General features: G+C 31.3%; 1 protein-coding gene across 1 annotated transcript; it reads right to left on the reverse strand.

Annotated features, from left to right (window-relative positions):
- Positions 1 to 2,004: 2,004 nt before the first annotated feature.
- Positions 2,005 to 13,791, reverse strand: LOC143249411 (BLOC-1-related complex subunit 8-like). The gene is given in 8 exon segments (XM_076499212.1): positions 2,005 to 2,244; positions 2,874 to 3,135; positions 3,860 to 3,887; positions 3,890 to 3,923; positions 4,328 to 4,440; positions 9,916 to 9,969; positions 11,399 to 11,506; positions 13,728 to 13,791. Coding segments are annotated over 7 exon segments (543 nt in total). The 5' UTR covers positions 11,418 to 11,506; positions 13,728 to 13,791; the 3' UTR covers positions 2,005 to 2,211.
- Between the last annotated feature and the right edge of the window lie 946 nt (positions 13,792 to 14,737).

The following is a 14,737-nucleotide window of genomic DNA, read 5'->3' on the forward strand; positions in this document are numbered from 1 at the left end:
TGTAGTTAATTACCAGCAAGTATAAATCATATTCTGTATCAGTGTATTATAAACTTTGTAATTATTTAAATATTCATCAAAATCAATGAAGATCTACCTTGACTTATTAAAAAATTAAAATTTCAAAAACAGGTTTGAAAGTACACCTCAATCCTAGAAAAAAATTTAACTATATTATGCAACTCAATACACGTTTACACAAATAATTAATAAGGGTTATTACGAATAACTACAGATGCTTGGAACACTATATATTTAAAGAATATTAATACTGAAGTAAATTAAGTCAAAATCAGAAGGACTGCATTAAAAACAGCAAATTTAAACCTCTGACTAATTATACTAATTTGTTATAACCAAAAACATGACAAAAATATAAAATTAAAAAACGCTGCACTAACTGAAAGGATCCCAAAGTACAAGGTATAATGTGGAATATAAAATGTATCCTAGGTTTTGGAGATGACTGAAGAAGAAGGACCCACATTATGGTGGGGATACACCATCTGTCTGTCTTAATCTCACAAAGAAATAAAATAAAGTAAAATTAAGAACATAGATATAGAAATATAATAAAGAAATAGAAATGGGATCCTCAATACTAGTATAATTCGTTTACTGGGCTATCAATTAGTGCCTTTCTACCATGAGAGACTGGAATGCTAACTTTAAGAGGTAAGTTTATTTAATTTACTTACCCCCAAATGGTGGTACCTTATTTTTCATCTTCCCTTTTATTTTGGAGAGCATCACCTTTCCACAACTGTCTACAGACAGTGAAGGGTGATATAGATGTGGGATATTGTGGGCTTGAGCACTCACATCTCGCTCTTCTAATTTCTATTTCTCTATCTATTGCTACTCTTATTTCTCATGTGAGACTGGCAAAGAGAGGTTAAGACTCATAGATGGTGTATCCCTACCACAATGTGGGTTCCTACTTCTGCAGTCACCTCTAAAACCTAGGGTACACCTTATAACCCCACATTACAGCTTGTACCCTGAGATCTTTGCAATTAGTGCAGTGATTTTGTTTATTTTTATCTAAGTTTGTTTTCTAAGTTACAACAAATGAATATAATTTGTCAGAGGTTTGGATCTACTGTTTTTAATGCAGTCCTTGTGATTTTGTTTGCTTAACTGCATTAAAATGTATTTATTTTATCTACGATGTGTGTGTGTGTGTGTGTGTGTGTGTGATTTTCCTCCATCTACTTGTGGTATTCAGTTCCTGACAAGCATTAGATAGAGAATTCCAAGATAATAGTAAAATCCACTCAGGAACCCCAGGAAAATGGTGTGATAAAGATACAAGGGTTCAATGTTCCTTTTAGAGTATAAATAACTAAGCTGAACAAACCAGCAAAACCTTTATACAAATAATAAAACAAAACAAGCACTCAAGATGGTCAATAGTCCTTTCTCTCTTCAGCTATTTTCAGCCTTGTTGCCTTCTTTCTCAAGATGATATGGTCCAACACTAAACACTCGGATCTTCCTGTTGGTTGACTAACAGTCAAATGAACTATGCTCTCTGACAGCAATGGTCAGTTGTCATATTCAGTCAACATTAGTTATCCAACCAAGGATATTTCAGTGCTAACCCATTCAACTTGGATTTTACACTAAAATATCCCAGTAGGCAGAGGAACCAAGAAAACAATGGGTGAAGCACCTAAGATTTTAAGAATTCTCTGTACCATGCTTGCTTCTATGACAATGTGAAAACTAAATCATCAATAATTCGAAAGATTTCTATTACAATTGAAAATAGAAACCCATGATATACTCACACATCACAATAATCATACTAAAATTTGAAATGTCAAAACTATTTAAGATCTGTTCTAACCATACATGAATACTAATGTCTGATCTACTTTAATAACTTATTTTGTGTACATACTTACTCTCAATGAAACTTGGTATTAGCACAATAGATAAAATAAATAATTGTAATCTTGCTTAGAAGACTGTTCATACCAATTAACAATTATTAATGATAATATTGAGTAAATAGTTTAATTTGTTCCTTCTCATGTACATAAATCTTACAGTTCAGAATAAAAATTAATAACAATGTGAAATTAAATCCAACTGTTTTTGACTGATAATTTATTTAGTATTTCTTATTTTTAAAAGGCATAAAGCAGTTACAATGATCAAATTAGTTTTATTGTTGTTTCTACTTATATATGAGAATTGGACATTTCAACATCTTCCACAGGATTCAAGCAGACATAACTACAAGAAAAAAACAAACAACAACAACACTAAACTGAAAACAATAATACATAAATGTACGAATTATGAAAAAAAATATCATACAATCACTTTAAATACATGTATATATTTACAGAAAATTAATGTTACAAGGTAACTGTGCCATACATTCTATAAATACATCTGTATAAAGTCTCATTACCATTCTCATAAAACTAATTCTTCAGTAGTGATCTTAATGTTTTACTTAACATAAAATACACAAGAGTTACTTCATCAATAATTACATATTTATTTACATAGAATTAAAGACATATCCATTTTTTCCACGAAAATTTGTTACACATGTACCTACTATGACAAAGTTTTACTCAGAATATATTAATCACACAAGAAACATGACTAAATTACAAATAATAAGTAGATCTACTGTTTATATTTTCTTCAATGTCATTAAATGCACAGTTTTTATACACAGGGAAAACAAATTATCTTTTTGTTGGAGTAGCATCTCGACTTAATGACTTTTGTCTTACAACTGGCCTACTATAGGGGGAAGAGGGCTGGGAGACAGAGGATCCGTGAGATATGACATGTTGGGATGACGACAAAGACATGGATGAAGCTCTTGACCTGTGTTGAGTACTCACAGGTTTCTGAGAGAGGTTACATGTAGAAGATCTGAGATCAGCAGTAGCAGAAGCAGAATAGCTTAGCCCAGTAGGAAGATTAGGAACAACTGATGTAGCATGATCAAAAGAGCCTGAGAACCGGTGGAATTTGGTTAATGGCTTCTTTTCTGAACGAACAGATTCCTGGTAGCTCAGCTGCTGCTTCATGAACACAGAGTTTCGTAAAAGATCATAAATGTTCTGGAAATGACGTAAACTCCCATGCATGGATTTGACAGCACTGTAAATGATAAAACAAACTATGCATAGTGACATATCAGATACTCATGAAAAAGTTATAGAAACCAATTACTTAACTTCTTGTGAATTTCATTTCAACACCAAAATAAGCATTTCACTGATGAAAGATGTAGAAGCCTAATCTATTCTTCAATCCACTACTACTGCTTCAATAGACCAGTTTCATTAAATTCACAACTCATCTATGTCACTTAATGTGTTGAATAACAAATATTGAACTCACTATTTACATTTTTAAACTACCTTTATTAAATGAAATCCATTATTATGTTGAATGTATCAGGAACAAATAATTTTGAAAATAAAAAAAAACTTTTTTATAATTTGACCAATTACTAGAGATATCTCCATATCAAACAAAATATTTTAAAACAACTGTTTGCATGAAAAACATTTTTTATAAACATAACTCAACATAATATACCTAAAAGTGAAACTTCATGATTCATCTCCTCCTCTTCAAGCTAAACCATGTTTCCAAGTGCAAAAAATAAAATAAGAAATATAGCTATTATTCCTCATAAATGTAATTAATATAATTATTTCATTTCTGACTGCATTTTCCATTTTATGATATCATAAAGTGAGCTACATCAAAAATACTAAATCTGAAACATATGAGCAAGATATGCAATTCAATTAACAATAAACTGGTTTCTTGACCATTATTTGCAAAATATCTGAAAAACAAAAATTACATTTACCTTAAAGAATAATCCAAATCATAGCATTTCCCTGAAGGTCTTCATGTACCTGATTAACTTCTAACTGCAATATGGGGATCATAAAAAACAACAAAGACTGAACATCCAGTGAAGAAAATGTTATCAGCAGTATAAATAAGGAAAAAAAACACTAATTTATTACTTATGTGCATAAATAAATTTTATAAAATATAATTTAAAAAAAAATCCAAAAATGTTCCATCACAATGCTGTTGCTTTTCCCACCTGTGCATCATTAAGACTCAAACCCTTAAGCTTCATTCATAACATAACAGGCAATTTTTTCATTAATATTTTAGAAAATCCAACTATATAAAATCCCCATACTTCTTTTGAATGACCATGTTTACGTAATTACATTTATGCAAACATTATTCTGTTAATCCCTTTTCTAAGTCTTAACTTTCATGCTTAAAGTCATCATACAGTGGTAAAAAACAAACTTACTCTTTTTTCTACCAACTGAGGTAAGGACTTGTGAATATGTTCTTGAAGTCGGTAGCATGCAAGGGATGGTTCATTAGCAACAATATGCAGATTTTCAGAAATCCTCTCACAAGCTGAAATAGTTTTTTTTTATAGAAGATCTTACAAGCATTAAGTAATGGTTTAACTTTTTTTCTACTCCTAACACAGGTACCTAAGACAAAAATCTATATAAACAATCCCTCTTACATTTCTTCTTGAAGTCCTCAAGTGAAATTTATAAAAGTTATAGAATTTTAAGTACGTTTTTCAATTACAATTAGTGAATGATTTCATGCCATCGCTAGCCATAATATCCTGTAACATCACAAAAACACACAGAGCATTATTATCAGTTCTATGTAGTTGATGTTGAAGTTAATGTGAAAGAGCTGTCCAGTCTCTAGATTAATGTTTCATCTTGAAAACTCTACATCTTTTTTTTTTATGTTTTAAAGTCCAATAGGTACTTCCCTCATCTCATATGATTAGTTTTTCCCATTTTGTGCTGCTCTCTATATGCAAACTTTTTTTATAATGCATGCCACAAGCCTTCTGCACCTCCGATTGGAATCAAAATTCCATTCTCGTGGAAATCAAAATACGATATTTCTCTATCAATAGGAGAGCACTACTTTCATGTGACACCTCTATGCATTACTACAAAGTTTGGCAGAAGACATAAGCAGCTAAAGACTGTGGGAGAGGAGGGTAGGTAGTGTGAGTGATGGAAAGTACCTGTTGAAAATACATTTTTAGTTTAAAAATATTACAACTTCCAAAATAGTACTTCCCTCCCTTCACAAGATCAGCAAGAATTACACATTGAAAAGGAGGGACTGGTGCAAGAGAAGAACATATATATCCCTTAAAATCACCTAAAGGATGCCTCTGAAAGAGAAACAAATCTGATTATCTAAAGAGAGATACTGTACTACTTCTGAACCATGTATCTTCTCACCACAAACAGTCATGAACAAATATAGCAGAAAAGGAAGGAAACACATCTTAGTGGGTGAAAATAAGCCAGCAGAGTGAACCCAATCAAACAAATAATCCCACAGAAGAAAAGTTGGTGAAGGCAGATATGTCACATGGTGTAGAATGGTTAGGGAGTAGCAGACCATACATGGTAAGTCAACTACATCCAAAGCCTCCTTGCTGGGTACAGACATCTGCACAAGTGTAGGACAAGGGCATATCGTCCTCAACTCAAGTCCTAAAATTGTAAATGTAAGGGCATGACCAACTCTAAAAACTAAGAAGAATATGTTCTAACATGTTAACAACAACATATTTGCCATATCCAAAGCTGAGGAGCATGACACAGGAGTGGTATTGAGCCGGGGATCCAGGAATGTGGCATCCAATATATGAAGGAAGTTCCTTACATACAATCAACTCCTGCAACAGTGAGCTTTTTTCAAAATGTCTAAAGGTCAATAATATCACTGTTGCAAAAGAACATATCCTGGATAAAGACAGAAATAACAAAAGTATACTCTCCATGACCAACAGCACAGAGGATAGTATTGAGGGAAAAGGATGGACAATCTCACAGCTGTGTGAGGACTTATGTCAATTTGTTAATTCAATATCCAAAAACAGCTTGCAGAGTACCAACATCTGAGCAAGGGTAGAATGAGGTTATCCAACCAAAGTGGTAAACTCCATATAGATGTCACACTCTGTCATATGTGTCATTAAATCCAGAAAATGATATGCCTACTACAATGGTAGAATGCCACCATCCTACTCTGAACTGAATGGTTATAGCCCATCCAGCAGGATACCTCCATGGTTAACCACCCAAGCAGTTTGGAACTGTTAAGTGGTAAGGACACCCACAGACCACTGGAAGAAAGGGGGGAAAGAGTATTGGAGGTTCTGTAGAGATTACTACACTCAATACAATGCAATTGGTGATCATGAAACCCTATTTTAAAAAGCAGACAATAATGATTTATTCAGTCATGACATGGCAGGGATGGGCAGTTATCCCCTTCTGTTTTACCATGCCATCCTTGAGCAGTACAGTTTGGGACAGATGTATTCATGAAGTATGTTTCATGAGGTTACTAGCCATCCAATGATCTTGTGAAACACCCCTCTCATGGGTGAGCATGAGAACCAACATGGCATACAGTAGAGATCTGTGTATAAAAAATACATGGTTAGGCACCACCTGCTACAGAGCAGGATCCTGTACACAAGAGGATGGCGAGGACATCCACAAAAACCCTCAACATTCCTGGAAGAGCCATGAACAGGAGATGGATCAAGGAAAAGCACTGCAACAGAGTTGTCATTGTAAGATGAAGATGGAAAGAGTGGGCACTTGTTAGATGAATGGGAGATTTTGGACTTGCCCTTCAAACAGGCAGAACCCAACCTGACAATTGTAGATCGAGATAAGAACAGTCAACAAGAGAGGGTGGACTGATGCAGTGCTTGCAGGGATGAGGCATAATACTGATGCCACTCAACTTAAGAGGTGAAATATTCAGCATGAATCCAAATATGAGACAAAACATTATATTCTTAAGAAATAAAATCCACAAATGCTAGTGAGAACCAAACAGAATCCTCATGCAGTGTTTGAGAAGGCACAACTACCCCTTAGGGAACAAAATATTGAAATCCTCATTAGCATAGCCAGGATCAAAATTATCAAGAGTAAAAGTAGCAACTGGGAGAGATGAAGGTTGTCCTGTATAATACTCAATATTCCTGCAAAAGTGGCAGATAAATCCCCTGAAGGATCACTTACACCTGTGGCCCGAGGTATGGCATCAGATGAATTAGAAGAGCCCAAAGTGGTAATGTTAACTTTAGTATCATGATTGACACCAAACAAACAAGCAAAAAATCATGGCAGCAAAACAGGGTAATCAAATTCTTTCAAAATGAAAGTGAAAATTTTTGGAAAATAAGTTGAATAAATGAAAGTTAAAACCAATTCACAGTAGAATTGAAATAAAAGACTCCTGAATTTGAGCACTGCCAAACAAGAAGTGATAGTTTAATAGTGTCATATAATGGTGGTGTCTCCTATTGGTGGAAAGATGATACATGTTGATTCATATGAGTGACATGTTAAATTTTTTATTACAACTGGTGATTGCTGAAGGCTCATGGAATTCGTTATAAAAAAGTTGCATATAGATGGCAGCACAAAACATGAAAAGCTAATCTTGTGAGTAGAAAGAAGTGTGGTATCAAAATTATTCACTAAATATTATATATCAATTCCATAGTGAGTAAAATTATTGTTCATAAATATTCATTTAAAGAATAAAATCACTTCCATTTGCATGGGATTTTAAGTTCTATTTATCCATCTAATTTAGTTTGACACAATATTATTGTTATTTTGTTTCTATTTAACAAATTTAAAGATTAAAAACACCATCAAATCATGTCAAAGCAAAACATTCTCACTATCCATACCAATATATTCATTACAGAGAGTTTCTGTAAGTAACTTATTCTTCAATTATTATACTATATTCAACATAAACTCAACAGTACAATTTGACTCAACATATACACAAATGACTATGTTATGTTGTGTTTAAAATAGCTTTCAAAAGTTTAGGATTTTATTGGATAGTCACAACATGATTTCACTAATGGAAATCTACCCTTATAAATCTTTTGAAATTCTTTGACAGTTACTTTTATGTAGTTGTGGATAAAGATGTAGATTAGATATATCTGGATTTTTATTGGTACCTCATAAAAGGCTAGTAAAAATATGTCTGCAGATGAAGTGATAAGTTAGCAAATTGGACATAAGAGTGGCAGGATTGAAGGAAATAGATGGTTGTTATAAATGAAGTGCAATCACACTGGATGAATCTTACAAGCAAGGTAACTCAGGTCTAAGTCTTAGGACCTTTGCTCTTTTTGATTTACATCAAAGGCATAGATGAAGGGCTTGTCAATAAATTGCTTAAATTTCCAGATTATATTAAGGTCCGGGGTGTTGCTAGTTTAAAAAATATTGCTGATTTACAAAAAGATTTAGATAATTTAGTGAGCTGGGAAGGTAAGCAATAGATGTATTTTAATTGTAATAAATCCAAGATAATTCAAGTAGATTATCATAATTGAATTATAAGAATAATTTGGAATAACCTTAACAGTGTCATGAAGGAAAGGGATCTTGGTGTACTAGTTGATCAGTTTCTAAAGCCATCCAAACAGTGTGCTGTCATTAATGGTAGGACAAACAGGATTTTAGGCTTTATCTGCAGATTGAATTAAAGACTAAAGAGGTTGTAATTTCATTACATAGGTTACTGGTTAGGCCATCTTTGGAATGTTGTGTTCAGTCTTTGGCTTCTTACTTTAGGAAAGACACTGAACTGTTAGAAAAGGTTTAGAAGAAGGTTACTAAAATGGTACCTGGGATGAAGGGGTGTTCATATGAGATAAATTATTATTTGTGAATTTGTTTTTTCTTGATAAAAAAAAGAGTTAGAGGGGATCTGATTGAAATGTTTAAGATTGTAAATAGAATTGAAAGTGTTGATGCATCATTTTTTCATACTTAATAGTGAAAATAGTGGATCTAGGGGACACAAATATAAATTTTGGAAAAATAGGAGTCATCTTCAGGTAAGACAGTTTTATTTTTTTAACAACTATGGATTGCATTTGAATGTTGTGGAGGAAGTAAATTTAAATGAGTTTAAGAGAAAGCTTGACAACCATGTGAATGATAAGGACTGAATAATTTTTTTTTTATTATATCTATTTACATTTTAGTTTAGTTAAAGAATGTGACAGCTGAGATGAACTAATAGGTCCCTTGTTGTCCCTAAATATTATTTTGTAACTTTAAACTTCCTAAATGTGTATTGACTTCATGTTTAAATATTATAATAAATGTTTTTCAATTTAATAGGAAGGCTCAAAACTCTAGTTGTATAGTTATGTATTTTAATATTGCAATATTTTATGTGTATGTTTATCTATTTTTACACAATAACAATTTAATATTAATTCTTCAAACACCAGGGACTCACTGTTATATCTTAATATTCCTTTAATCATTGGAATTGTGATCTATTCATTCTTTACTAAAGAATACTACATATGTAAGTTAAAATGTATTTTTTTCAAAAACTAAACTTGAAACCCAAATTTATAAGACTACAAAATTTTTTGTCACGGATATGCTTTACACATCAACACTGATTAATGCATGTAATTTGTTCATGAATTAACAAGTAATTCCAGAAATGCATTAATAGCAAAGTTTTTCAAAGAATGTTGCTGTATCTCTACTGATAACATCATAAGCTAGAAGTAATATCTGTTTACCTACTATTATTCAGTGCACTCTGGCTTAAAATGTCTCTTTGAACTGATAAAGACAAAAAAAAAAAAAACTTGACATAGAATTTATTATTTATTTATCACTAAAATAAAATTCTGCATTATCTTAGATTTAAAAAGGACACAAATCAAACACAAACATTTTATCCTATGTTTGATTTGATGCTGATACTAAATAAACTGATTTTATTGCTATTTTAGCCATGAGCAAACTAAAAACTTACTTCTTTTTACTTTTTGTTCTAGCTCCATATCTTGACCTGCATGATGTCCTGTCTCTGAAATTTGCAATTACCAATAAAAGGCTATCAACTTGTGGAGCTTTTCCTTTGAAATTATATATGAAGTGTGACCAACTACAAAGACAAAGTCAAGTTGCACAATTGCCTATACACACTTTTAAAAGATACATAATTTATTAGTTAATTCTATAATTTACCAATATATCACTACTGCTGCAATTACCACTGAAACCACAGGAGATTTATGTCATGAAACATTAGTTCTGAAAATTATTAAAAATAAGTTTTAAACACAAGTGTGAAAATCTATATATTATACATATTAAATAATTGTAATATAGAATTAATTTAAGTAACAAGAAATGTAGGCTTAGGCTTATTTAAAACATGTTAATAGTCACCTTACACGAGTAACCTTCAAATTTGTTTTTCCTGAAATTACATTTAATCTCAGAATTAATAATATTTATTAACGATGTTAAATGTATATAGTCCTCAAGTTCACATTAACATCACTAAAATAATAAACAATTACTGTCAAATTTCCTTGATTCACCTAAATTAAAGTTCTTTCAAGTTATCCAAGTGCTTTGGAAGCTTTAATTTTTAAAACTATAATAAAAAAAAAATCACAAACTTATCTTCAGTGAAAAGAGTTGTAATTAAAAAAAAAAGAAATGATTATATTGCATAATAACACAACATAAACAGTAACTTCAAATATTTTGTAAATAAAAATTGATTCTTTTCAAACCATAAATGATAAAGTACAAGCGGCACTGATTTTTGTTTTCATCCCATTAAATCTTTAGATTAAAGTTGATAAAAATAATTGTTCTTACGCACTTCAGATTGTTAATCTATACAATAATTTTCCTGATTATACAATATATATATCAATAGTTGTGAATGATTTAAATTTGTGTGTGTTTGTTTTGTTTCTTTTTAATTTTGCGTAAAGCTACACGAGGGCTATCTATGCTAGCCTCCCTAAATAGTGTAAGACTAGAGGGAAGGCCGCTAGTCATCACCACCCACCACCAACTATTGGGCTACTCTTTTATCAACGAATAGCGGGACTGACCATCACATTATAATGTCCCCACAACTGAAAGGGTGAGCATGTTAAGTGCAATGGGATTTTAAATCTGCAACCCTCAGATTAGAGGTTAAGCACCTTAACTACCTAGCCATGCTGAGCCCTTATATTTGTGATGATGAAATAAATGGATAGAAAAGAAAATATTTATAGAGGCTACATTTTGGTTTTCATTGTCTTGGGATCAAATATTTTGTAGTCATTTGTTTGTTCTTACATTATAATTTGAACACATCTTGTTGGTCAAATATAAAAGAAACTTATAATTATATTAGTATTAGTCACTCCCATCTATTTTCTTCCTTCACAACCCTTCATAAAATTAATTTCATACTTTGTACTTAAATGATACAAACTAATTCTTACCTGATACTGCTGCATGCATTTTCCAACAGAAACTTTAGCAAACTAGCTAAATTAAATCTTGGTTCTGTTATTTATATATGGTACTTATTCTTTTATGATGTACACTACCTGAAAAACAAAAATTGTGCCTTACATATTATATCAAATTCACATTGGTCAAAACTATGAGAATGTCAGATATCATCAACTAAACCACAAAATATTAATGGCACTTTCTAAAGCTTTGTTTGTTAGGTTTTGTAAATATGAAACTTGTTGCAACAAGGCAGTCAAAATTAAAGAATACTTAATGTACGTAAGCTTGAAAAAACTGTTTAAATAAAATTTAATAGTTTTAAAATGTTTAATTTTTTACTTTATTTTACATATGAAATTCATCAAAATACTTTATAAGTAATTTTAATAACCTTTTTCACAATTTTGACAACTCTTCCAATTTTTCGTTGTGGTCACCCTTCATGCTATATTTCAAATTTCAGAATAATTCTTACCAGGTGTGTGAAAACTACCAATTTTAATAACCTTTTTCACAATTTTGACAACTCTTCCAATTTTTCGTTGTGGTCACCCTTCATGCTATATTTCAAATTTCAGAATAATTCTTACCAGGTGTGTGAGAAACTACCTTGTGATTATTTATTCCCTCAGATACATGTGAATGTTAGTACAATAGTTATATATATTATTATGTACAGATACATTTGTAAATTGCTTATAAGTTTCCTATTTATATATCATGGAATCATCTTGTTTATGCTTAAACTTCAGTGTATAATGTAATTTAACAGTCATATGCTAAGTACAAGATGTTTATCGATTTACTTATAACATAGTAATATCAGTAATTTTAAATGTACAACATCAGTATAGGCTCAGCTGTAATATATAAATACTTAACTCCTAAGTTCATAGAGAAACTCACTTTTGCAGACATAACATGCAAGTTTCAAGATACTGGAACCTACTTGGATTTAATACTAAACATGCCACACCAACTTGTCTTGTATTTATGAACTATCTTGTGGAATTCTCCTTTAATTATTAATAAATGTTTCTCAGATTACTCACTATTGTCATTACTAAACTAGTCAAAGCTATTGCTGATGGGTTATTCAGATACAGGTATTGAACAAGATAATCACAAGTACCACACAAAAGATTAATTAGGAAGTTTAATATTTACAAAGTTGACCTGATTTTAAAATACCCTCTTTTCAACTATATATGTATCCAAACATTTTTTTCTAAATGATGTAAGAGTAACCACTACATTATATTATCAATCAAGTCATTCTACAAATTTACAAGTGTAACACAGAATTAGTTTTGGGGAGGAACATATTTGGGCTCAAAATTCATGTTTATACTTACTATTGCTAATATTCTACCTTCTATTTACAATTCATAACCTTATCTTTTTAACAACAATACTTCTACCATAGGAAGATTAATATGGAAAAAAATTAAATACAATTTAAATTATCTTTTGTTCTTCTACACTTAAAAGTAAACATATTCAAACTTGTAAGCCATGCTTTAAATAAAACTCTTACTGCTTTAAATCAATTTTCTTATGGCATATCCGTATCTCTCATAATGATAAGGGATTCCAAATTACATAATCATAATACCCCAAAAGAACTATTAAAATAACTCAAGGAATTATTATAAGGTTATTATAACTGTTGTTCTTCAAATTGAAGTTAAATTTAAAATATTCATACATTTTTACAGGCTTTGTTTTACCATATTTCAGCACACGTAAAAAGAACTTAATATTAAGCTTTGGTGTTTCAGTAGTAATCCTCTTAACTCTATCTGTTTTTACAAAACTTCTCCAAACGATCTCCTCCAACAATTAGTCATTTAACTTTACTTCAAGTTTCAAAGTTCTGTACTCCATCACGCACATCACGAATAAGATTCTCAATACTGAAGCTCATCTTAGACTTATTTTAATTTCTTTCCTATACCGTATGCGTTAAATGTTTCTAGCTCTTACACTTAAAATAAATTCAAATGATTCAAGAGATATTTAATTTTATGTAATATATGAATTATTTCCGTAAGTTCCGCTTCTCTCACGGCTATGGTGTTAATTTGCGTTGTTTTTCAACAGAGCCAAGGTGTACCGCAAGTAAGCCTAACAACGGCAAAAACTACCGCACAAATGTTGCTTGACAAAATTTCTAACTTACCAGTTACATGCAAATATCAACATTATTGCTTTAAATAATAAATAACATATCAGACTTCCTAGTTTTATCTTTAAATTTAAATTTATTGATGTCAAAACTCAAAAATCCAAAAGTTACTTTTCAGTACTTACCTACCTACCCGAACAGAATGAATAACCTGAAACTTACACCACGCCATCTCACCGCATCGCCAAGTTAGCTGAAAAAAAAATTGATCTTTATTACGCAATTTTTTAAAAAATCATTTCATTAGTTTCCAATATATTGAGTATCAGTTATAAAATGGTTATTTTATTTCTATAATTGTTATTAGTTTCACACATTATATTTTTATACACTTGTGTGTTTTACGTTTATATAATAATTGCATGCTAGTTTTATAGACAATATTAGAAAGCATGCCAAACATCCTTTTTTGAACAGATTGGTTTGGTTTGAATTTAATACACTGAGCTGTCTCTACTATCCTCACATGTCCTCCGCTGAGACAACGGCAAGTCTACGGATTCGAATTTACAACGTCAACATCGAGGTTTTGATTTCCCTCGTTGGACACAGCAGAGAGCCAAATGTGGATTTGCTATAAAACATCACACACATACTATGCTCACTAAGGGTACGAGACCCTGATTTTTAGAATCTTAAGCCTTCATTAGATATGTCGCTGAATCAGTGGAGGGAAAAGTCTTCTTTAACAGAGATAAGGAGAGGGCCGAACAAATGTTTTGAGGAAACAGGGGTAAATTTCAAAAGAGGGTGTGTTCTCAGAACCGAACTTTACAAATAGGTCAAGTATAATGAACACTATTTAATACGCAAAAATTCAGCAACACACTAATACATGCGACAAAGAAATGATACAAAAATACCAAATTTAATATTGATAATAAATATTGTGGTGAAGTTTTCTTTTGGTGGCGAATAGTTGAAATTATTTGATGAAAATAATTTAATATCCAAATTACATAACGATAACAAATTAGTTTTTATTTCATCTTTGACACTTCCATACAAGCTTGTTCATATAATAATTATTTTTAAGTCTACATTTATACCCAAGCCATCTCTACTGCGCTAACATAACAATCAACTTGTACAAAATAACTAAATGTGCGGTATAGCCAACACAGATCTAAAAACG

This window comes from Tachypleus tridentatus, chromosome 4 (assembly GCF_004210375.1).
Source record: "Tachypleus tridentatus isolate NWPU-2018 chromosome 4, ASM421037v1, whole genome shotgun sequence".
In the NCBI taxonomy this organism is placed as follows: Eukaryota; Metazoa; Arthropoda; class Merostomata; order Xiphosura; family Limulidae; genus Tachypleus; species Tachypleus tridentatus.